Source organism: Oryctolagus cuniculus, chromosome 17, assembly GCF_964237555.1.
Source record: "Oryctolagus cuniculus chromosome 17, mOryCun1.1, whole genome shotgun sequence".
Classification (NCBI taxonomy): domain Eukaryota; kingdom Metazoa; phylum Chordata; class Mammalia; order Lagomorpha; family Leporidae; genus Oryctolagus; species Oryctolagus cuniculus.
The window spans coordinates 24,988,129-25,011,408 of NC_091448.1; the positions used below are offsets into that span (position 1 = coordinate 24,988,129).

General features: G+C 53.3%; 1 protein-coding gene across 6 annotated transcripts in view; it reads right to left on the reverse strand.

Moving 5' to 3' along the window:
- Positions 1-1,713: 1,713 nt before the first annotated feature.
- TTLL6 (tubulin tyrosine ligase like 6) overlaps positions 1,714-23,280 on the reverse strand; it is a 41,532-nt gene continuing 19,965 nt past the window's right edge. For 4 of the 6 annotated variants that reach the window (XM_070060023.1, XM_051825577.2, XM_051825576.2 and 1 more), the window contains 7 exons: positions 22,989-23,164; positions 22,003-22,191; positions 21,012-21,183; positions 19,880-20,158; positions 11,067-11,442; positions 10,449-10,726; positions 1,714-3,122 (listed from right to left, as the gene is read on the reverse strand). In XM_070060023.1, coding sequence (XP_069916124.1) covers positions 10,449-10,726; positions 11,067-11,442; positions 19,880-20,158; positions 21,012-21,183; positions 22,003-22,191; positions 22,989-23,164 — 1,470 coding nt within the window. In that variant the 3' untranslated portion in view covers positions 1,714-3,122. Of the gene's footprint in view, positions 3,123-5,324; positions 7,071-10,448; positions 10,727-11,066; positions 11,443-13,890; positions 15,504-19,879; positions 20,159-21,011; positions 21,184-22,002; positions 22,192-22,988; positions 23,165-23,280 lie in introns of those variants that run through there. The other 2 variants (XM_008271341.4, XM_051825575.2) reach the window with 2 other exon arrangements.

Sequence of the window (23,280 nt, forward strand, 5' to 3'; positions counted from 1 at the left end):
ACGCTCTCTCCTTTCTCTGCTCTCCATTTGTTTGTGAGCAAGAGCTTAAAAAGCAAAGGGAGATGAGAAGTTGAGGACTGGACTTGGGCTTCGGTCTGCGTGGACAGGCCAGTCCTGGCTTCCTCTTCCTTAGGATTGAGCTGGCGTGGGGGAGATTTTAAGCCTCAATGTCTAAAGGCACTCTTGACATTCTCCGACATCAATTTCCCCTTCTCTCTCTTTGACTGTTTCCTGGAACCCACTGGAAGCAGTGCCCGCTTGGTCAAAGTCGGTGGAGGCAGGGTAGAGGGTGAGGGCATTCTGAGACCAAATGGGTGCCTCCAAAAGTCGGCTCCCTGGTCAGAGCCAAAAGGAGGAGGTGGAAGTGGGGGTTAGGGCTTCGGGGAAGTGGAGAGGTGTATGGCAAAAAGCAGAACTGAGGCTTAGTGCAGTGTAGCTGCCTAGGGACATACAGGCACGCCCCCAGGAGACCCCAGCCCAGAGGTCGGGGAAAGGACAGGCAGAGAAGTCTAGAAAAGCAAAGAAGTTAACGATGTTTGGCCGTCTGGGGACTTATCAGTGCGCCAGGGTCAAGCAAAGGCCGAGGTGACGGCTCCTGCAGCCGCCAGCCAGCCAGGGTGGCGGTGCAGGTGAGGAGGGGCTGCAGCAGGGCCAGCAGGGACACAGTGTGGCAGCTGCCGCCCCCCACTGCCGCCTTTTCAGCGGGAGCCTTTTCAGTGCCCCCAGGGGGAAGGAAAGAGAGGAAGGGGTGGATGGTGAAATATTAATCCCCTTGGGGTCATGGGGAGGGATGATTCTTGGAGGTCACAGATAGTAAGAGAGGGAGGCTGCTACCTCTCCTTTTTCCCTCCATCCTGGGGCTGGCTCCCAACCCCTGGAGCCCCCATGCCTGGCTGGCGAGATGTAGCAAGTTCTCTCCTGGCTCCCCCACCCTGAGAGTCCAGAAAAGTCACTCAGCCTGGTTTGGGGGCAGTCACAGGGCAGGGAATGCCCCAGGCAGGTTCTTGGGTTAGGGATAGGGTGAGCGGGTTTCCGGAAACACCACCTTCTCAGCCCTCAACCTCACTCCTTGGCAAGAACGGGGAGGTGGGAGAGCACCCAGGGCCCCTTTGGTTTAGCACATCCAGGCCCGGTGGCAGCAGGGATGCCTGGGGGCCTGGGAGGCGCTTCTTGGCCCTGCAGGGTGGGGCTTCCAAGACTCCATCTTCTCGCCTCTGCTAAACTCAGGGCCGCGAGGAGGGGGCTGGGCGCGGTGGCTCCCTGCGGTGAATCAGGCTTTGACCTCAGCACCATGCCGGCCTCACTCATCGGGTAAACATCCTCTGCACTTTGGAAACTGGTGGGACGAGAAAGTCGAGAGAGGGAGTGATTTGGAGAGGAGGGGACGTTCAGAAAACCTCCCTGTCTCCTGCCATGAAAGCAGAGGGTCTTCCAAGGGGGCAATGGTGCTCCCAGCTTGAGGCCAAAGAATTAGCATCCTTGGATGCTTTTTCCAAGATTCTACAGAATGGTTTTGGTGGTGGGGGTGGGTGGGTGGAGGGGACTGGTCATAGTGGCGGGAGTGGGAGGGGGCGAAGAAAGAGGGGCTAGGGGCAATTCGTGGATGCCCATTGTGCGGGAGCAAGGTCAGAATGGAGGTGACCACGCTGGCACACGCGGCTCTGTCCCCCCCCCCCCCCCACCGTGTGGCTGCACACTGATCTCCACGCTGGAAATGAATTCTACACACATAGAGGAAGGCCAAGCAGCCGTGGTTGGGCACGGAGGCCCCGGTGGCTTTGGAGTCGCTGACATGACCCTGTCCTCTGGCCTGCCACACGCGGCGCAGCGCGTCGCAGCCTCTGGGATCCTGCTTTCTCATTAGTAAGTGGGGCTCCTATGCCCCTCATGAGGCGGGGCTGGGGATAACGCACTCGGGAAGGGGTTTTGCCCAGCGCTTGCACGGCCCGTGCGCCACGTAAGCAGCTGAGTCGCGCATCTCAGGGGGATCCGCAGGAAGCCCGTGTCTCGCTCCCACCGGAAGCGACCTCACTTCTGCGCCTTAAAGGGGCATCAGAGCGGAAGCTGCTTGGGCGAAGCCGGCAAGGAGCGAGAGGGAACCGCTTGGAAACGGCTGTCCTGGCCCGCCCTGAGTACTTCTTCCAGCCTGGAACAGATCCCTCTGAGACCCCGCTGGGGCGAAGCCGCGACTTGGCCGGGAGGCCTTTGGCCGGCGCTGTCTGCGGGTCCTGGCGCCCGAGCCGGGATCCGCTCCAGCCAGCGAGGCGCAGCACGGGGAAGCGCTCCGGAAGTAGCCGCTGGCCCAAGATCGTGGTCCGCCGAGGCGGGAGAGGCTCTCAGTACAGGGATCAGCCGTTCCCCTTCAGGTCTTTAGGGAATGCGCCTGGGCCGGGGCGGTGTTGACTTCTCTGTGCGTTCAAGCCTGAATCTCTCTCGGAGACCCCACTCCCACTCCACCTGCCGCGAAGGGAAATGCAGGCCGCGCTCCACTCCACTCTCCACCTCCGGGGTCGGGGGGGGGGGAGCCCCTGCAGGCTCTTTGGAAGCAGAACAAATGAAAACTCTGGGGAAAAAACAAAGGTGATCCCTCCTTCCTTCTCCCGTCCATCTTGCTCTTCAAACACAGCGTTTGAGAGCTGATTCCAAGAACTCAGAAACTCTGCTGAGAAGTGGAGACCGAGACCGGAAGGCAGCATCCTATCTGCTGGTTTTTCCTCTCTCAGCAGGAGCGCTGTCCTGCCACTAGACAATATCACCCTCACTGTGCATCTTGCAGGAAATGTAAATTTCCCAGCAGGCCCCAGGGGGTACAAATATCCGCAGGTGCCTTGGGCTCTGGAAGCCCCGAGGGGCTGCGGCTCACAAGGGATCTCTTCAGGCTGTGTCCAGCTGCAACTGTATGATCTCAGGAGACCAGATTCCTCGTGTTTAAATGAAGGTGTGGTGGGGGAGGACTCTTGAAGTACCCACATAATCAAAAATGTCTGTAAATATATTCAATATATTCTCATTTTCCCCGCTGTGTTGGTGGGTTTGGTAGAATTCGAGGTGTCCATAGCTGTTTCCTGGTTTTCAAATGAAAGTGGCTGCTCCCCTCTCTCTGTTGGGTTTCGGCTTCGTAGCTGAAAAATGAGAAGTTCAGTTCAGTTTTGACTGTGGGAACTCCGCCCATGCAGGGACTGGGGATTGACAGGGGTGAGGGAGTATTTGGGGTGCAGAGATGGAAGGTTGGAGGGAATGAGAAACGCAACAGACACTGAATCAGAGACTGGAGACTAAGACTTGGCTCTGTGTCCCTGATGTCCCCAAGCCTCATTTTCCACGTCTGTAAGATGGGGATAGCAGTGATCTCACGGGACTGCTGTGAAAGGTGAACAAAATAATGTATATTAAAATGCTTTATCAATGTCAGCCTTTCTTTGGCCTGGGCCAAACCGAAAGGAGACCACAGCGGGGAGGGCAGGGGTCCAGCTTGGGCCTCAGCCTGGCTACTGGGTGCCCCGGCACATGGGCTTGGCTGGCTCGGTCTCCCCTCCGCCAGTTCCAAGGGGAAGTGAGAATCCATTACAGGGGCCTATCTTAGCCCCTGTTTGCTTTGGCTGCCTTGCGATGGTCTCGCTGGCTTTGCCAACAGGATTTTGGTGTTTGCTCTCCCGCCCTGGCATGGCAGCCCAGGCAGCTGGCATTTTGCTGCCAGTGATGAGGCCAGCCAATGTTGCTCCCGGCCAAAGGAAGCTGTCTCCATGCTGCTCGCTCCTGCTGACTTCCTGCTGCTTCCGCCCCTGTCTCAGGAGGATGGGGTCCCGTGTAATTATCACCGCCATCCTAGGCTTGGCTTGCAAAAGCAGGGCGAGGTGGGGGGGCTCCACAGGCTTTCTCTTTAAAATGGCTGCCCCGGGAGTACATGCCTCCTATGTAAGAGGAATCAGGAAGAAGGCTAGCAGAAGCAACGAGCCAGAGAAAGCAGGGGTCAATCCTAGTCCCTGACAGGCTTCGCTTTGCTCCCCCACATTTTTTTCCTCCTGCTTTCTGGGGATAGCAGTGGGTGCTGGGGAGTGCAGGGAGAGCGGATCTCTTGCTGAAAGTCACCCCAGAGGAATCAAATCAGAGCCCACGGTTTGGGACCACGGTGGTGGGAGCAGGATTAGCCGGTGGTCGTGAGAACAATACATCCTGGAAAAAGTCTCCTCCACTCGCACCCCCAGGCGACTCCCAGAGCCCCCAGCCACCACCCAGCACAGTGCCTGTGCCAGAGACGGGAAGCACCCTGCACACGAAGCACAGGGCACTTTGCCTGCTCGGCTTTCCAAGGCTGCTAGTTAATAACTTAGGAGTCACGGCTGGAGAACACAAAAATAATTGAAAGCAACGCTTACTAAATTGCAGTTTCAAGGTCTTCATCGCCTTCCTAACAATTTGCAAAAGCCATTTTATTGCTTTTTTTAGATTCCTCGAGTTGAAATGCTTCTGTGTGCTGTAATTAAGCTAAGTGACATGCCAGCTGTAAAGACGGAGGTTGTGAATGATTACATTCGGCTCGGCTCCTGTAATCAGACCGCGAGGGTCGGGGGAGGGCGCTTGGAACAGCTGCCAATCTGCCCGCCAGAGTGGGAGGAGCCCTGGCATCTGAAATCACCCATTTAAGACTAGCAAGAGTTACTGGTCTGTTTGAGGAGGGTTGCAGGGTGTCCAGGGTGGAGGAGCCGGATAAATAGCTCCTAAACTTTGCTGTGCATCAGTTCCCCTTGGGGGCGGCTTTTATTGTTTATCATTTTTAAAAACTATTTATTAGAAAGGCAGAGTTAGAAAGAGAGAATTTCCCACCTATTCGTTCATTCCCCAAATGCCTACAACAGCCAGGGCTGGGCCAGGGTGAAGCCAGGAGCCAAGAATTCTATCTGGGTCTCCCACATGGGGACAGACACGTTAACAGGGAGTTAGGTCTGAAACAAAGTAGCTAAAATTGGAACCTGCAGTCTGATATGGGATGTGGGCATTCCAAGCAGTGGCTTAACCTGCTGTGCCATAACACCTGCCCCTCATATTACTTCTTAAAATTCTGTATACAAGGGTGGGTGTTTGTATTCTTGCTAATGACACTCTAGAAGGCAGCAGGTGATGGCTCAAGGAGTCCCTGCCACTCACGTGAGACTTGGACCGAGTTCTGGTTCCCAACTGCATCCTGGCTGTTGCTGGCATTTGGGGGAGTGAACCAGCAGATGGCAGATTAAAAAAATATTTTTTTAAAAAAATTAAAATCCCATTTATGGGGCAGGTGCTTAGCCCAGAGAGTAAACATCTGGATAGGACACCTGCATCTCACATCAAGAGTTCCCGGTTCCTGGTTCTAGTTTCCCGCTAAAGCAGATCCTGGGAGACAGCAGGTGATGTGGGATGTGGTCACTGCGAGCAGCGACTTAACCCCTGCTCCATGCACACCTTTGTATCAGCGCACAACCCTTGACTGGCTGGCGCTGGTGAGGAGGGAGAAAACGGAAGAGATGGAGAGAGATGGAGAGCTTTGAGGAATCCCTGTACCAGCAAGTCTTATATTTTGTCTTGGGCCAGGCTATCATCTATGGCAAATGGTAACCACAGGGGGAAGACTGGCCTGGGGCGGTCTGCTCTGAGCATCAGGAAGGGACTGATGAGTGCGGGTGAAACCTGACCTTTCACTTGTCTGCTTGTGCTAACCAAGGCCTTCATCTTCTGCCATCCAAGCCGGCCTTGACTTATTGAAAAGACCCCTATACCAAGAATCCTTAAGACCAGGCCCAGAAATGTGCACACGTGTGTGCATGTATGTGTGTGTTCACAGCCAGACACAAGAGACTCAAGTCCCACCTCTCCATTTAATACCCTGGATGACAAAAGGCTGTTGACTGAGAGGTATTCTGGGGTTCAAGTATCCCAGAATCCTCTGACATCCTTGAGGCTAGAAATTCCTGGTTCTGGGAACCCACAAGGCAAAGTTGTGTCAATGCGCTGCGAGACAGGTGCTTATCTTCCTCCATGCCTGCTCCACCCTCCCCCACCAAAACTCTCACCAAGGATGCAACACAGGGTGAGCTAGGGAAGCAAAAGTCCTAGGTCATGTTCCTAGAGAGCAGAGAGAGGGACCTGGCAGGATTGGTGCAATGTGATCCCTGGAGTCTCTCAGGCCTGGCACTGGGCAGAGGCAGAGGAGCCACAGTGCTCTGGAGAGGGCCAGCCCAGGCTCGGACGAAGGGTGGCCCAGGCTCAGGAAGAAGGGCAGGGTTCACTGCAGGCCATCTGTCCCCCAGAAATTCTGCAAAACGTCTCCTGATGACTTTCCAATGGATCTGGAGCTCCCTTCTTGGGGGTGTCAGAACGATCTCCCCCACCCCCACCCCACTCTCCCCGAGTCAGGCCCCTGCTGCTGACATTGAACACGGTCACTCATTGCACTGATGTGCACCAGAAGGGAAGGGGCCGCATTTCTGTAGGCTGGCTGCTGACACCTCCCCTCTGACTTCACCGACGAGGCTGAGTCGGGCTGGGACATGTGGGCTCCGAGGTAGCAGCGGTGGCTCTCAGGGCTGGCCAGAGCGGGAAGGGCGTCTGACTGGTATGTGGTGATGTTGCAGCTGCCCCAGTTCTCCTAACTCAGGGCCCTGAGTTCTCCGTCATGCCCAGCCTTGTCCTTTATCTTGAGAGATGAGGACCAACTGGCACAGGCCAGGTGGCGGACGGAGGACTCCGGCTCCTTGGAGTGCCGAGTCCTTCTCTGAAACGCGTCTCCCTGCAGGTTGCTCTACCTGGGGCAGTGCCCTGGAGGATGGCACTGTGGGAGGACCACTGGTAGGGCAACTGGAGTGAGTCCTGGGGCAGCACCCATCGGGCCGTGGAAGTCACAGGCCCATAGCACAGTAAGCTAAGCAAAGGCAAGACTGTCGGCCTCAGTGGTGCTAGTGGGAGGGATTTATCAGACCGGGGTATCTAGATGAGGCAATGAGACTTCCAGTGGATGCCAGAGACGTTGTGGGGAGACAGCGATCACTTCCTAGCAGTAGGAGGTAGGAATGGAAATAATGGCAGCAATCCAGATTCTAGAAAACAGAAAGATTTTTGAAAGATTCCCCTTTAAAATGGCCTCCAGGACAGTAGTCAGTTAAAGCATCATCATCCCCATCCCCCTCGCTGTCTTGTGGGCCAGGAGGTTCTGGGGCGAGTCCCATCCGCAGGCACTAGAAACTCATTTGACCTTCCCAACATTCATCTCCGGGCCTCATCACCCCGAACACTTGACGTGCATCAGTGAAGGGCAGCCAGGACGGCTGGCTTGAGAGAATGGGTGGAAGCGGCAAAGAAGCGAGGTTCCCCCACCTCTCGGAGCCTTGGTTTCCCTATCTGAGCACAGAGAATGCAGTGGCCTGACTGCGGTAACGTCTGCAAAGCTTGCAGTGCACCGCAGGCCAGTGTGTCGTGGTCCAGGCACGTGGGGCTCATCCCCACAACCCCAGTATCCTCATCCCTTTTTTTTTTATAAGATTTATTTATTTATTTGAAAGGCAGAGTTACAGAAAGGCGGGGGGGGGGGGTCTTTCATCCGCTGGTTCACTCCCCAAATGGCTACAACAGCTGGAGCTGAGCTGATCCGAAGCCAGGAACCAGGAGCTTCTTCCAAGTCTCCCACGCTGGTGCAGAGGCCCAAGGACTTGGGCCATCTTCTACTGCTTTCCCAGGCCATAGCAGAGAGCTGGATTGGAAGTGGAGCAGCCAGGTCTCGAACCAGCACCCATATGGGATGCCTGCACTGCAGGTGGCAGCTTTACCCATTAAGCCACAGTGCTGGACCCATGTAGCCTCATCTTTAGCATCATTATCCTGGAGCTGGCAAGCCAGGCACCCTACTGGACAAGGCTTTAATCATCTTTAAAACTCTACGAAATCACTTAACCCCTAGGACTCAGCTGCTGTGCAGACTTACAACACCCTGTGCTTGGCGGCCAGTCCACACTGAAAGTGCACCGAAAACACAGAGGACCCTGTCAGGGCTCTAAGTTCACGCAAAGGGGTACGGAGGAGGAGGGAGCCTGGGCTGTTTGTCCCAAGTCCATCCCTTGTGTAAGGCTGGGCGGGTCCTTGGACATCCTTAGACCTCAGTTTCTTCATCTGCAAAGCTGGGGGAGGGAGCGGTGGTGGCACCTGCCTCGCCGGCCTCTGGGAGCCTGCCTGGGCCTCTGCGCAGCTCATGGCTTCTTCCACTCAGTGATTCTTTCGTATGCACAGCCCCACTCTCGCCCAGCATCCTGCCCCAGCCGCGAAGCCACGTGTGACAGGTGCCCATTCTCCTGGATGTGATCCCCACTCTGAGTTTTCTTTCTCCTGTGTCAGTCCTTTATGGTCTGGAGAGAAGTTTTAGAAGCTGGTTGAGGAGGTCCAGTGATCACCATACTGGATTCCAGGAGGGCTTGTGTGGTCCCATCATCTTTGCTACCTGCAGAAACAGCTTTGTAGGGGCCGACGCTGTGGCTTAGTGGGTAAGGCCGCCACCTGCAGTGCTGGCATCCCATATGGGCACCCGTTTGAGTCCTGCTGCTCCACTTTCCATCAGGCTCCCTGCTAATGGCCTGGGAAAGCAGTGGGAGATGTCCCAAGTATTTGGGCCCCTGCACCCACATGGGAGACCCAAATAAAGCTCCTGGCTCCTGGCTTTGGCATGGCCCAGCCCTGGCCATTGTGGCCATTTGGGGAGTGAACCAAAGGATGGAATATCTCACTTTATTTGTATCTCCCTCTTCTGTAAACTCTGCCTTTCAAACAAATAATTAAATCTTTGAAAAAGAAAGGAAAAAAAAGAAGAGAACAGAAAAGGACAACAACAACAACAAAAAGAACAACAGGGAGAAGCCGCGCCTGATGTCCGAGCTGTTCCCCGGGGGTCAGCTGAGGAGGAAGCATCCTGGTGCCCAGCTCACTACCCCCCCAGCTGGGGCTGGGTGCCTGTCACGTGAGTGCTGGAGCATACAGGGATGGATCAGGGCCTTAGGGGACAGAGGGACTGACAGGACCAGGCCTCATCTTTGGAGAGCCCCAGCTGTGGGATGGGACGCAGCCCCTGCCCTCAGGGAGACCCCAATCTGATGGTGGAGACAGAGTTCATGCTTTAAGGGAGTCTCTCATGGGATTAAAAGGACAAAGAATGCCGGATTGGCCTTTTCTGTTAGGGTTCAGGGCCATACTCAAAGGTCAGCGCAGGAAGCCCTTCGTCATACCCTAATTATCTCCTCTCTTCTTCGTGTGGCTTTGGATTATTCTCATTTCATTCTAACAGTCCTACAGAGTAAAATGCTTATTATAATCCAACACATCACTCTTTTTTTCTTTCTTTAAATAGGAGGGACATCAGTAAGAGTAAGCGGCTGTCTTTACTGAAAATCCCAGGACCAGAAAAGTATGAACCTTGCGCTGGAGACAGCGGGGGTGGGGCGGGGCTGCGGGGCGCTCAGGGAGTGTTGTTCCAGTAACAGAGGGCCTGGGTGTGAATGTGAGATGGTCCTTCCTATCCGCATCCGAGACACCGGTCCAACGATGGGTTCCCAAGGCCCCCTCATGTCAGCATCTCCAGGGGTGTGGCCTGGGAAGCAGTCAGTTTCACAAGGTCGCCCACATCACTCCTACCACCAGGGAACTTTGGGAGACCTGGGATCCAGCTCTTCTCTGAGGGTGCTGAGGGCACTACGAGAGCTTCCTAAAATGCAGATTCCTGGGCCCCCACGCTACTGCAGCAGAATTTCTGGGAGTAGGCCCTGGCACATGCATTTTAACAAGCCCCCCAGGAGATGCCCTGGGGCTGATAATTGCCCACAGGCTGTCCTGCTGGTCACCAGGGCCCCGGGGGTGGTGTCTGGTCACAGCCTGCTTCAGGTGGCAAGGGTGAGGGAGATGACTCGGTGGGCAGCCACCCATGGGCACCGGAGCAGCACAGAGCCCCCTGCTCCATGCAGTGTGACCTTGGGAGCTCCAGATTTTTGTACTTGCCTGTAGGGGGCTTCTTCCCACGTCCTTGGCCCTTCCCTGCTGTGGAATCAAAGCTTCTCCAGTCTCTGGTTCCAGTCTATCTCGGGCTGCCCTGTGCTGTTGCTGTGTCCCCTTCAGTACGTTCCTAAACAGGGCCAGCCTTTGGGGCAGGTGACCCCTGCCTAAGTTAGGTAGATGTGAAAATCAACCACGGTTCTACTTCTGGGACCTGTATTTACGGTGGTCTCAGTGTTTAGCCTTAAAAGGAAGGCAAGGCAAAGGGTGCCTTGCGGTGGGAGTGGATGAGTCCTAGCAGAAACACGCACGGCACGGGCTCATACTTTCACTGAGATGCATCCGAGTTGCCTACTTCCCTGGGTGTCTTCGAGCCTCTACCCATCCTCCCACATTCCTCAACACTTCCCGAGAGGCAGAGTGCCCTGGCCACACATGGGACGGCCTACCTAGTTCCTGTCGCATCCTTGTGGGCCAGAGATCAGGCAGTGACCGTATGCTTCCCGGTCCGGCGTGCACGGGTCCCTCGCAGCACCTGTACGGCTTCCGCCAGGCCTCGGGTCCAGTCGAGCTGGAGTGGACACCACCAGGAGGTCTTTTGGTGATGCCCCCTGGTGGCGAGGGCTCTGCAGGAGGAGGAGGGCAGCGACGTCCGGCTGTTGTGGCCGCCTCTTCTTGCCAGAGCTGCGGCCGCCCGAGCGGCATTCCCTAGGCAGGGAGGGGCGTTCTGGAAAGGCAAAGTCACCGGCATCACCAGAGTGTGCTGCTGACACCCCCCCCCCCCAGATTCCTGGCAGAGGCCACCTCCCACCAGGGGCTCAATGGCCTGAAATCGGCTGGGTCTCTCCGAACCAGCACCAGCCACTGCTCCCTCCAGACTTTCTCTTTCCCATCACCTGGTAAGAACTTTTCTTCCGATTCAGACTAGAGACACCTGAAGGGCTCAGACTACACCTCCACCGGCAGACTGGGGTCTCCCTGAGGGCAGGGACTGTGATGAGGCCTAGACCTTTTGGTTCTTCTCTCCTCTAAGCCCCTGGTCCCTCCGTGTATGCGCCAGCACTCACGCAACCGGGCACCCAGCACCATCTTGGGGTTGTAGTGTGACAGGCACAAGGAGTGCGTCTTCCTCGGCTGATGGGCCCTGGGGAATAGCTCTGACATCAGGTGCCATCTCTCCCTGTCATTCTTCGGCCACATCCAGCTTGGGCTCAGGCTCTCCGAGAAGCTGTGGCATTTTGTCATGGGAGCAGGTTTTGCTATCTTCTCCCAGGTGGGCGGCCGGGGGATCTGCTGCAGCTTGCATTTTTGAAAGGAGACCAGCCTGACCGTGCCTGGGCTGCTGCGCTCAGAGCTGGTGCTCAGGGTCGGGTTTGGCGGAGACTCTGAGGAGGCCGAGACTGGGGTGGTAGATTCTGGGGAGGATTCTACAGAGGCTAAAGGCTGGGAGAGAACAGAGTCCAAACTGAGACTGCGGAAAGTAAAAGGCTTCCTGCACTGTTCTTCACGAAAACAAACAGAAATGGTTACAGCGCTCAGTTAAAAGCTGGGTCCCTCAACAGCTAGAAAGATTTGGGTTACAATAGTTTCCTGACTGGGGTCCGGCACAGTGGCGTAGTGAGCTAAGCCTCTGCCTGCAGCGCCAGCAGCCCATATGGGTGCCGGTTCGTGTCCCAGCTGCTCTTCTTCTGATCCAGCTCTCTGCTGATGGCCTGGGAAAGCAGTGGAAGATGGCTCAAGGGTTTCAGTCCTGCACCCATGTGGGAGACCTGGAAGAAGCTCCTGGCTCCTGGCTTCAGATTGGCTTAGCTCCAGCCATTGTGGCCATCCAGGGAACGAACAAGTGGATGGAAGATCTCTCTGTGTGTGTCTCTCTCTCTGTGTCCATACTTTGCCTTTCAAATAAATAAATTAATTAAAAAAGAGAGAGAGAGAATAGTTTCCTGACCATGTGTTGGTTACACACTAGGGCAGACGATGCTTCCTCTAAAGCTCTTTAAACATGAGGAAGATTGTAAATACCAGAGATCGGTAATCAGGTACTGGAAGTTGGCATTTAGCCTGGCAATTAAGATACCTGTGTCCCACATCCAAATGTCCGGGTTTGTGATCCCCAGCTCGGGCTCCTGACTCCAGATTCCTGGCCGTGCAGATCCAGAGAGCCAGAGGTGATGACCTAAGTGGTTGAGCCCCCGCCACTCACATGCGAGACCCACATGGAGTTCTGGCTCCTGGCGTTAGCCTGGCCCAACTCTGCTGCTGTGGGCGTTTGACGATTGAACAAAGAAACGGGAGGGGTATGTGTTCATGTGTGTGTGTGTGTCTGTCTGCCTCTCAAATAAAAAATAATAAAAACAGTAAAATCAGAAAATAGGTATTATTTTCTGGCAAAGGTGAGAGATACCGCCAGTGTTGCTGAGCACTTAGGAATATAGGAACCCTCGGCTGCTGAGAAAGCAGACCCAGCCATCTAGAGAGACCTGGGGAAATAATATTACAAACACCCTGTGTCCTAGCAATTCTGCTGCTACGGACTCGCTCAGAAAGCCAGGAGCACCAGCGTTCACAGGGCCATTACTCACAAAAGCCGACCCAGGTACCCGCCGACAGTCAAAAGGAGAAACCAGTGTGGTCTGCATGTGCGATGGAGTGTGATTCAGCCTTCGAAAGGAAGGAAATTCTGACCTGGGCTACACCATGAAGGAAACCAGACACAGAAGGACAAATGCGATATGACGTCACTGAATATAAGGCCCCCAGAGTTCCATCCACGGGACAGAAACTAGAATGGAAGTTGCCAGGGGATCTGGGAGGGGAGAATGGAAAGTCATGTTAATGGGTGCGGAGTTTCTGTTCGGGATGAAAAGCCCTGGAAATGGATTGTAGTGACAGCTTCACACATATATGAGAAAATAAAATGATGAGAATCTATGCAGAGAAACAGAAACTATACATATTTCTTAAAGATTTATTTATTTTATTTATTTGAAAGGCAGAGGGACAGAGAGAGGAAGAGACAGAGAAAGAGAGACCTTCATTTCCTGGATGGCTGCAATGGCTGGGGCTGGGCCAGGCTGAAGCCAGGAGCCTGGAGCTCCATCTGGGTCTCCCACATGGGTGACAGGGACCACGCACTTGGGCCATCATCTGCTGCTTTCCCAGGCACATTAACAGGGAGCTGGATTGACAGCGGAGCAGATGGGACTGGAACCAGGACTCTGATATGGGATGCGAGCATTTCAGGCAGTGGCTTAACCCACCGCACCACAATGCCGGCCCCAGGAAACAGAAACTATAAAAAAGAACTGAGGAAAACTTCCATAGGGCTCAAAAGTATAACAACAAATGAAAAATGTACTGAATGGGTTTGATAGCCGGCAAAACAGTCACTGAGTTTGAAGATAGTGCAAAAGAATTGCGCCATCTGAACAGAAGAGACAAAGTCAAAGAAAAATGGATAGAACCTAAGAATGAAGAGTCTGTGAGGGGCTGTAGTGGGTAAAGCCACTGCCTACATAGGCTGGCGCCACGGCTCACTAGGCTAATCCTCCACCTTGCGGTGCCGGCACACCGGGTTCTAGTCCCAGTTGGGGCGCTGGATTCTGTCCCAGTTGCCCCTCTTCCAGGCCAGCTCTCTGCTGTGGCCAGGGAATGCAGTGGAGGATGGCCCAAGTGCTTGGGCCCTGCACCCCATGGGAGACCAGGAAAAGCTCCTGGCTCCTGCCATCGGATCAGCGCGGTGCGCTAGCCACAGCACGCTAGCCGCGGCGGCCATTGGAGGGTGAACCAACAGCAAAAAGGAAGACCTTTCTCTCTGTCTCTCTCTCTCACTGTCTACTCTGCCTGTCAAAAAAAAAAAAAAAAAAAAAAAAAAAAAAAAAAGCCACTGCCTATAGTGCCAGAATCCCATATGGGCGCCAGTTTGAGTCCCGGCTGCTCCACTTCTGATCCAGCTCTCTGCTATGGCTTAGGAAAGCTGTAGAAGATGTAGAAGACAGTCGAAGTCCTTGGGCCCCTGCACCCACCTGGGAGACCCAGAAAAAGACCCTAGATCCTGGCTTCAGATTGGCTCAGCTCTTGCCATTGCGGCCATCTGAAGAGTGAACCAGTGGATGGAAGACACCCCTCCCCCCACCTCTGCCTCTCTGTAACTCTGCCTTTCAAATAAAAAAAAAAAGTCTGTGAGACGGAATTATGTGACTTAGTATATATGTTCTTGAAATCTCAGAAGGAGAAGGAAAAAAATAGAAAAAAAATTTTAACAATGACCATAAACTTCTCAAATTTAGTAAAAGATGTCAACTTATAAAACGAGCAATATTAAAAATGCTAAATGGTACACATACAAATAAGATCACATGCAGACATATCATGGTCATTGCTGCAATACAAAGATGACATATTTTATAAAGGGAACAATATTATAAATATAGTTGACTTTTTACTTTAAAAAGTAACGGAAGGGGGCTGGTGCTGTGGCAAAGCCTCCGCCTGCAATGCCAGCAACCCATATGGACACTGGTTCCAGTCTCGGCTGTTCCACTTCCAATCCAACTCTCTGCTATGGCCTGGGGAAAAGTAGCAGAAGATGGCCCAAGTGCTTGAGCCCCTCCACCTGTGTGGGAAACCCAGAAGAAGCTCCTGGTTCCTGGCCTCAGATCTGCCACTGTGGTCATTTGGGGAGTGAACCAGCAGATGGAAGACCCCTCTATCTCTGCCTCTGCCTTTGTGTAACTGCCTTTCAATTAAATAAATAAATCTTTAAAAAAAAAAAAAAAAAGAGGAAGAATGGAGGGTGGTGTAGTGGGTAAAACAGCCGCCTGCAGCAACAGCACCCAACATGAGCACCTGTTCGAGTCCCAGCTGCTCCATTTCTGATCCACTCCCTACTATGGCCTGAGAAAGCAGTGTAAGATGGCACAAGTGCTTGGGTCCCTGCACCCACGCAGGAGACCTGGAGAAACCTCCTGGATCCTGGCTTTGAATTGGCCTAGCTCTGGTGTTTTGGCCATCTGGGGGAGTAAGCCAGCGGTTGGAAGATCTCTCTCTCTGTTTCTCCCCCCCTCTCTCTGTAACTCTGCCTTTCAAATAAATGAGTAATTTTTTTTTTAAAAAAAGGTAATAGAACAACATTTTTAATGTGCTGAAAGGAAAAAAAAAAGGGGTCAACCCAAAATTCTAGGTCCAACAAAAGTATCTTTAAAAATTAAGGCTGGGGGCCGGCGCTGTGGTGTAGCAGGTAAAGCCACCGCCTGCAGGGCTGGCATCCCGTATGGGCACCGGTTCAAGCCCCGGCTGCTCCTCTTCCAATCCAGTTCTCTGCTATGGCCTGTGAAAGCAGTAGAAGATGGCCCAAGTCCTTGGGGCCCTGCATCCATGTGGGAGACCTGGAAGAAGCTCCTGGCTCCTGGCCTCAGATCAGCGCAGCTCCGGCTGTTGCAGCTCTCTGGGGAGTGAATCAGCGGATGGAAGACCTCTCTCTCTCTCTCTCTCTGCCTCTGCGCCTTTCAAATAAATAAATAATTTTTTTAAAAAGTAAGGCTAAAGACATTTTAGATCAACAAAACCAGAAAATTTATGACTACCAGATAGATGTGTATTACAATAAATACTAGAGATTTTCAGATTAAAATTTAACTTAAAATATGTACCCTTTGCTTAATTTTAAAAATATTACTAATCTTAATTCTTTTAAATATTATAATTATTTAAAGTAACATTTATAACATTGAATTGTTGGATTTCTAATCTATGTGAGCACAAAAGAGGGAGTAGGCTTCTTATATTTAAAGTACATTTATTCTACATAAATTCTGATAAGCAGAAGATGAATATTGAAAGCCCTAGAATAACCACTAAAAATAGCAAAGAGTTAGAACTAAAAAGGCAATAGAGGAATTAAGACCAACAAGTATTCAATCTTTCAATTCACCCAAAAGAAGGCAGGAAAACAGGAATGTAGGGCAAAGGCCGGAGCTGGGCTGATCTGAGGCCAGGAGCCAAGAGTTTCTTCCAGGTCTTCCATGTGGGTGCAGGGGCCCAAGCACTTGGGCCATCTTCTACTGCTTTCCCAGGCCATAGCGGAGAGCTGGATCGGAAGAGGAGCAGCCAGGGCACAAACTGGGACCTTTATGGGATTCCGGTGCCACAGGCAGAGGCTTAACCCACTGCACCACAGCTCCGGCCCTCCCGTTCCACTTCTGATCCAGCTCCCTGCTAAAGCCTCTGGAAGGGCAGTGGGGGATGGCCCAGGTGCTTGGGCCCCTGCCACCCATTTAGGAGACCAGAATGGAGCTCCTGGCTTTGGCCTGGCCCAGCTCGAGCTGTTGCGGCCTCTGGGGAGTGCAACAGGGTGCAGGTTCTCCTTTTGTCTCTCCCTTTCTCTCTGTGGCTCTGCCTTTCAAATAAATAAACCTTAAAAAAAAAAAAAAAAAGCAGATGACTTGAAAACAAAAACAAAATTTCAGCCTTTAGTTCAATCATATTAATGATGATATGAAATAAAAATGTGGTAAACACTCCAATTAAAAGGCAGAGGGGGGCCAGCACCATGGCGCAGTAGGTTAATCCTCTGCCTGCGGCACCTGCATCCCATATGGGTGCCAGTTCTAGTCCTGGATGTTCCTCTTCCAGTCCAGCTCTCTGCTGTGGCCTGGGAAAGCAGTAGAAGATGGCTCAAGTCATTGGGTCCCTGCACACCCCGTGGGAGACCCGGAAAAAGCTCCTGGCTCCTGACTTTGGATTGGTGCAGCTCCAGTGTTGTGGCCATTTGGGGGGTGAACCAACGGAAGGAAGACCTTTCTCACTGTCTGTAACTCACTGTCTGTAATTCTACCTCTCAAATAAATAAATAAAATCTTTAAAAAAAAAAAAAAAGGCAGAGGATGGGGAGGATGTCTGGCACATTTGGTGGCTAAGACGAAGCTCACAGCCCACATCAGAGTGCCTGGGACTTGGGCCCAGCTCCCTTCTGATTCCAGCTTCTCCTCCTAATGCACACCCTATGAGGCAGCAGGCGATGGCTCAACTACCCAGATTCCTGCCACCCATGTGGGAGACACAGCCTGAACTCTACTGGCTTCCACTGGCCTATCCCTGGGTCTTGTGGGCATCTGGGGAGTGAGCCAGTGGAGGGAAGATCTCTGTCACTCTGTCTGCCTTTCAAACAAAAATAAATTTAAAAAAAAAAAAAAAAAAAGGAAAGCACAGCCTTGTTTGTCTCGAGAGAGACTAATCACCCAATCACAGTAGAATACACATTCTTTTCATTTACCCCTGGAACATTTACCAAGATAAAACACTTGCAGGGCCATAAAACAAGTCCTGATAAAATTGCAAAAGACCACAATTTTGCAAAGCATGCGCACTAACCACAAGGGAATTAAATAAGATACACAAGAGGAAGATATCTAGAAAATTCCCAAATATTCAAAAGTTAAACAATGCACTTCTAGATAAGGCATGGGTCAAAGAGGAAAGCTCTGGGGAAATACAGTATTTCAAACCAAATGAGAAGTGAAAATGTAATGTACGAAAACTTGTGGCCTGCAAATCAACTTTTTTTTTTTTTTAAAGATTGATTTATTTATTTGAAAGGCAGAGTTACAGAGAGGCAGAGGCAGAGGCAGAGAGAGAGAGAGAGAGAGAGAGATCTTCCATCAACAGGTTCACTTTCTACATGGCCACAATGGCTGGAATTGCGCCAATCCAAAGCCAGGAGCCAGGGTCTTTTTCCAGGTCTCCCACTTGAGTACAGAGACCCAAGGACTTGGGCCATCTTCCATAGCTTTCCCGGGCCATAGGAATGAGCTGGAGCAGCCGGGATTTGAACTGGAGTCCATATGGGATGCTGGTACTGCAGGCAGCTGCTTTATCTGATAAGCCACAGCACTGGCCCCCAAATCAACTACTGTTTACAGGGAAATTTATAGTGCTAAGCACTTATATTATAAAGGGAAATTATTTTTAAATAAATAATCTAATTTTCTACTTTATGAGGCTATAAAAAGTGATTAAAGTTAACAGAAACAAGGAAATAATAAAGATACAGTGGAAATCAATGAAGTAGAAAACAAATCATAGATAAAATGAACAAAGCCTAAAGTTGGTTCCTTAATTAATAAAATCTTCGAGAGTTCCCACGGTCCAAGTGTAGCAGAGAATAGCATCATGTTTTTCAAAGCTTTTAACCATACACCATGCTAGGAAACCCACTGTGCTTCACAAACCAACATAATATACACACACAACTGGAAGAAAGTTTCCAGGGACTGGCACTGTGGCATGGTGGGTAAAGTTGCTGCCTGCAGTGCTAGCATCCCCTATGCCACTGGTTCGAGTCCCAGGTGTTCCACTTCCTATCCATCTCTCTGCTGTGGCTGCTACAGCCATTTGGGGAGTGAACCAGTAGATAGAATCTCTCTCTCTCTCTCTCTGCCTCTGCCTCTCTGTTACTCTGCCTTTCAAATCAATAAATAAATCTTAAAAAAAAAAAAAAAAAAAAAAAAAAGGAGCCGGCGCCGCGGCTCACTAGGCTAATCCTCCGCCTTGGAGTCTGGCACACCAGGTTCTAGCCCCGGTCAAGGCACCGGATTCTGTCCTGGTTGCCCCTCTTCCAAGCCAGCTCTCTGCTGCGGCCAGGGAAGGCAGTGGAGGATGGCCCAAGTGCTTGGGCCCTGCACCCCATGGAAGACCAGGATAAGTACCTGGTTCCTGCCACTGGATCAGCACGGTGCACCGGCCGCAGCGCGCTGGCCGCGGCGGCCATTGGAGGGTGAACCAATGGCAAAGGAAGACCTTTCTCTCTGTCTCTCTCTCTCACTGTCCACTCTGCCTGTCAAAATAAAAAAAAAAAGGAAACTTTCTAAAACAACGGTTACTATACAAGAAATGGTGACTCACTTGATAGTTTATGTTCTGTTTCATCCTATTCTTTTAAAAATACCAGTTACACGGGGCTGGCATTATGGCACAGTGGGTTCAGCTATTGCCTGCAATGCCAGTATCCCATAGGAGTACTGCTTTGAGTCCCGGCTGCTTCATTGCTAATGTGGGCTTGGCCAAGCCTTGGCCATTGTGGCCATTTGGGGAGTAAACCAGCATATGGAAGATATCTCTGTCTCTCTCTCTCTAACTCTGCCTTTCAAATAAATAAAACAAATCTTTAAAAATAAACAAAGATTTACTTATCTGAAATGCAGAGAGACAAAAAGAGAGATGGAGAGAGAGATCCTCTGTTTCACTCCCCAAATGGCTGAGTCCATGTTACAACAGAAGTAGAGTCTGGGGTTACATTGATACAGACCAAGGAACCCCAAGGGATGCCAGCAGCCATGAGAACCCAGCAAAAGCCAAGGAAGGATCCTCCCTCTGGAGCCTTCAGATGGACGGTGGCCCTGCTCACACCCCCTTCAGCTCCCAGCCTTAACTGGGAGGCAGTAAATTGTGTTGTCTGAAGTCACCGGGTTGGTGGCACCAGCAGCCCTGGGAAAGCACTGCGGGGGTGACCTGCCTAAGGAGAGGGGCTGCATATGATGGCCTTTCTACAGCTGTCCCGGGGATGAGCACTTGGCACTGCTGAGGATGCCAGCATCCCATACTGGAGTTCCTGGGTTTTGGACCTGGTCCATGGCTTCAGTCTGGTCCATGGTTTCAGACCCAGATGTTGCCAGCATTTGGGGAATGAAGAAGCAGATGGGAGACCTCTCACCCTTTTGGGGAAGGGGAGTAGGCTGTCCCAGACCTGACCTCCTGGCAGGTAAACCATTCCATAACTTGGGTACCACACATGGGAGCTACAGGGTCTTACTCAAAGGGCCACAGAAGGGACCAGAAACCAAGACCCTTATCATCCCCTCCCGGAGCCTGGCCCTCCACTTACTCCAGCGCCAGGGAAAATGCACACAGCAGAGGTAGACTTGGCCTTCTTGGTTCTGGAGCTGGGTTTATGGAGCTCCAGCCCTGAGCAGCTGAGACTTGAATTCCTCAGGTCAGGTACGGAGCTGTAGTGCCGTGTAGGTGCGGACTTGTGGGGAGCAGGGCCAGCTTTCCTCCTGGAAGCCTTCGGGTGGGAGCTGCCATCTGGCTCGTTTTTCTTTAAATCTCTGACACTCAAGAGCAAGTCTGGGATGCAGGACACTAGCGACAATGGCTGGAAGGGCTGGGAAGGAGGAAATCAAACACACAGCCCATGGGGACCCAGCTCTGTCCACTTCCGGATTCACGTGCACCCGGGGTGGGTGCATGGGGGAGAGGAAGGGACACAGTAGGTCTCCAAGTCCACCCTGGGGCTGCAAACCTGGGGTTCCATCATGGACAGCTTCAAGCCACTTGAAACTGCAGCTTTAAAACTATGCATTGCATACTTTATAACAAGAGATTGCATAGATTTTATCCTATGCTTGAAGGGTCCATGACCCTAACCAAGTTTAAAAAAAAAAAAATAGAAAGTTGCTCTAATCCCATCCCTTCCTGTGAGTCTTGGAGGTAAAGAACATGGATTCACAAGTCTGGAATTTTTCCACTGAGCCAGGAGAGAGTGCTGGCCAGAGAAGGGGGAAGTGGAAGACTTAGGTCACAGGATGCCTGAAGAGTGGCCCTGCACACTTTGCACAGAGAGCAGGTGCAGGACTTAGGCGTGGCCAGGCATCCCCCGGTGATGTTCTGAGAGGCCTATCATGCAGAAGCTCTTGGAGGGGCCTGTGGGAGGGGGGCATTCCCACCACGACATTCGTCCTGGGGCCTAGTCCATAAACAGGGACGGCACTCAGGCTCCCAGCACAGCCTGGGGCTGGTACTCCTACTGGAGGGCGAGAAGGATGGGGCAGTGAGAGCCCCCTCTCTGTGGGCTGCTGTGCCCTGGCGCCCTCGGGGCTCCCCGTCCGTGGCCCAGCCCTCCGTGCAGCCCCTCAGTGTGTCTGGGCTCTGAGTAGCGGTCTCCGCAGCACCCCCCGATGGACCGGCCCCAGCAGGGGCAGGGTGCTGGTGTGCGCTCCCCTCCCGTCTGGGTTTACTTGTTTGGAGGCGCAGGTGGTGACCTTGCACTTCTGGGGCTGTGTCTGCCGCCACATCCTGGTGCTCTTGCCTCTCACTCGCTCACCCGCCGACTCCCCCTGCCTGTTGGCCTTCTCTCTCCTTTGAAGGGATTTGCTCTCCTGTTTAATTCTCAGCTCCTGGATCAGCTGCCTGCCGGGTCGAGGAAGAAAGAGTGGCCCCCGGGGTGAGAAACCGGCTGTGAAGGCAGGTGCTGCCCTGGAAGGATGCACGAGACAGACTGGGGAGGCAGAGGACTCCTCCCTTTCTCCCCCCTGCGTCTGCACTGGGGACTGAAGGCCGAGGAGCAGGGCAGGGAGGATGGTCACCCCTCTAACCATGCCTCGTGTGGGGACCAGCATCCAAGCAGAGGTGCACAGCGGCCCTCGTTGCTCCCCAGTCCCTAGTAGGGCAGTGCCCATCTGCAGCAGGTACAGGGAGTTGGTCTGGGGAGAAGGCGAATGCCAGGGGCTCCCACTTGGGACCACCTCCTCTGCGGGGGATCCCTGGCCAGTGGATCCCAGGAGTGGACAAGAGGTGGAATAATCGAGGGAAAATAACTCAGTCTCAAGAGTCCCTCTCCTGTCATTATCAGTGTGACCCCTTCTCTGTTCTGACTTGCACTCCCATCAACCATGGTGATGGATGGAAACCGGGCTCAGGGGGACGTGGGTGGGATCTGGACTCAGGGGATGAGTCCCTTCCAGCTCTTAGATGTTCTACCTGCATCCCTCCATGGGCACCCAGGAGTGAGGCGGGGGTGCCTGTCCCAGGGGTGTGTTCCTGGAAACAGACCCCACCTACTCATTTAATACCCCCCACCCCCAGCTCAGGGCATCTCCGTAACTCTTGCACTTTGCTGGGCCAGAGCAAACGTTCTCCCAGCTGGGGACGGATGCTCAGAGGTGCTCCCGGCAGGTCCGGCACAGTGGCCAGAGCATCCCGCCCACCTCCCACAGGGAGCCTTCCTACCGGGCGTACACCTCCCGGGCCCTGGAAGCAGCCGTGTTCTGGAAGACCGAGCTGTTGTCCTGGAAAAACTTCTCGTACTTCTCCGAATTCAGACTGGGGTAAATCAGCCGGAACCCGCCGTGGTTTTCCTTCTCGTATTTCTCAGTTTTTGCTAACCACATAGCCTGGAAGCCTTGGGCTTCCTCCATCCTGGTGGGAAGCAGAACACAGGATGGCAGGTCAGTGGGTTTCTGTTTGTGGGAGGGACAGCGTCCAGGCTGGATGATGTCATCTCCGGCCAGATGGTGGCCTTGCCCGTAACAGTGGCCGAAGAGTATCCGCTAAGGGAAAGCGTTTTCTGGGGGCAGATTCCAGCCCTCTGGGGACAGCCAGTGTCCCTGTGCAAGGAGCTGGGTAGAAGGCTCTGACACCCACCAGATAATCTCACAGAAATAAAGCTCGTCTCTGCCCCGGCTTCGTCCCTGGAGGCAGAGTGCCGCCGCCTTCCCCTCCCTGCCCTCGCTGCCCTGCTCCGGAGAACGGAGGCTTGTTTTGCCGTTTGGGGGCTCCTTGGGTGAGCTGCAGGAGCTTCCACGAGCTGCGACAGTCCTGTTCTTCTCACAGCCCCCAGGAGAGGCAGAGGTCACAGAGGGAGGGGGAATGACAAGCCCCTAAGTGGCGAGGACACAGGCGGGGGTCTGGTTGAGAGGAGGCCCTTGGCGTGATGGCTGCTCCTTCTCACGGACCTTGGAGGCACAGAGGTGTGCTGGCTGCCTAGGCAGCAGAACCATGGGCTGGGCTCCAGATCCAGGCCTGCACTTACCAGCAAGGTGACTTTTTGCAAGTCAGTTCCCTTTCAGGAAGTCACCTGGGCTTTGAGACCGAGAACACACGGCACCCCATCCCACCTGCCTCCTGTTCTCCTTTTAGGAGAGACAGTGCCCACGAGACAGCAGCCTGGTGTTGCCAGGAGCAGGGAAGCGCGGGGCCGGGCCGTGTGGCTGCACCTGCTCTCCCGTGAGCGGCACTGCTGCAGGAAGCGGCCCCGCAGCCTCTCCTCCTCCAGCACTCTCTTTTTGTCACAGCTTCCCAGGTTGATCAGGACCAGGGTGTCGTACAGCAGACTGTCCTTCACGTCTCTGTCCAGCCTCGAGTCGGTGGAGAAGCTTGGAGAGTGGTTGACCTGTGAGAGGGAGATGGCAGCTGGGCACAGCCAGGGCGGTCCACAGCGGATACAGTGGGGGAAGCCAAGGCGCCACCTCCACACTCCTATCAAAGCCCACCTCGGGGTCCAGCTCG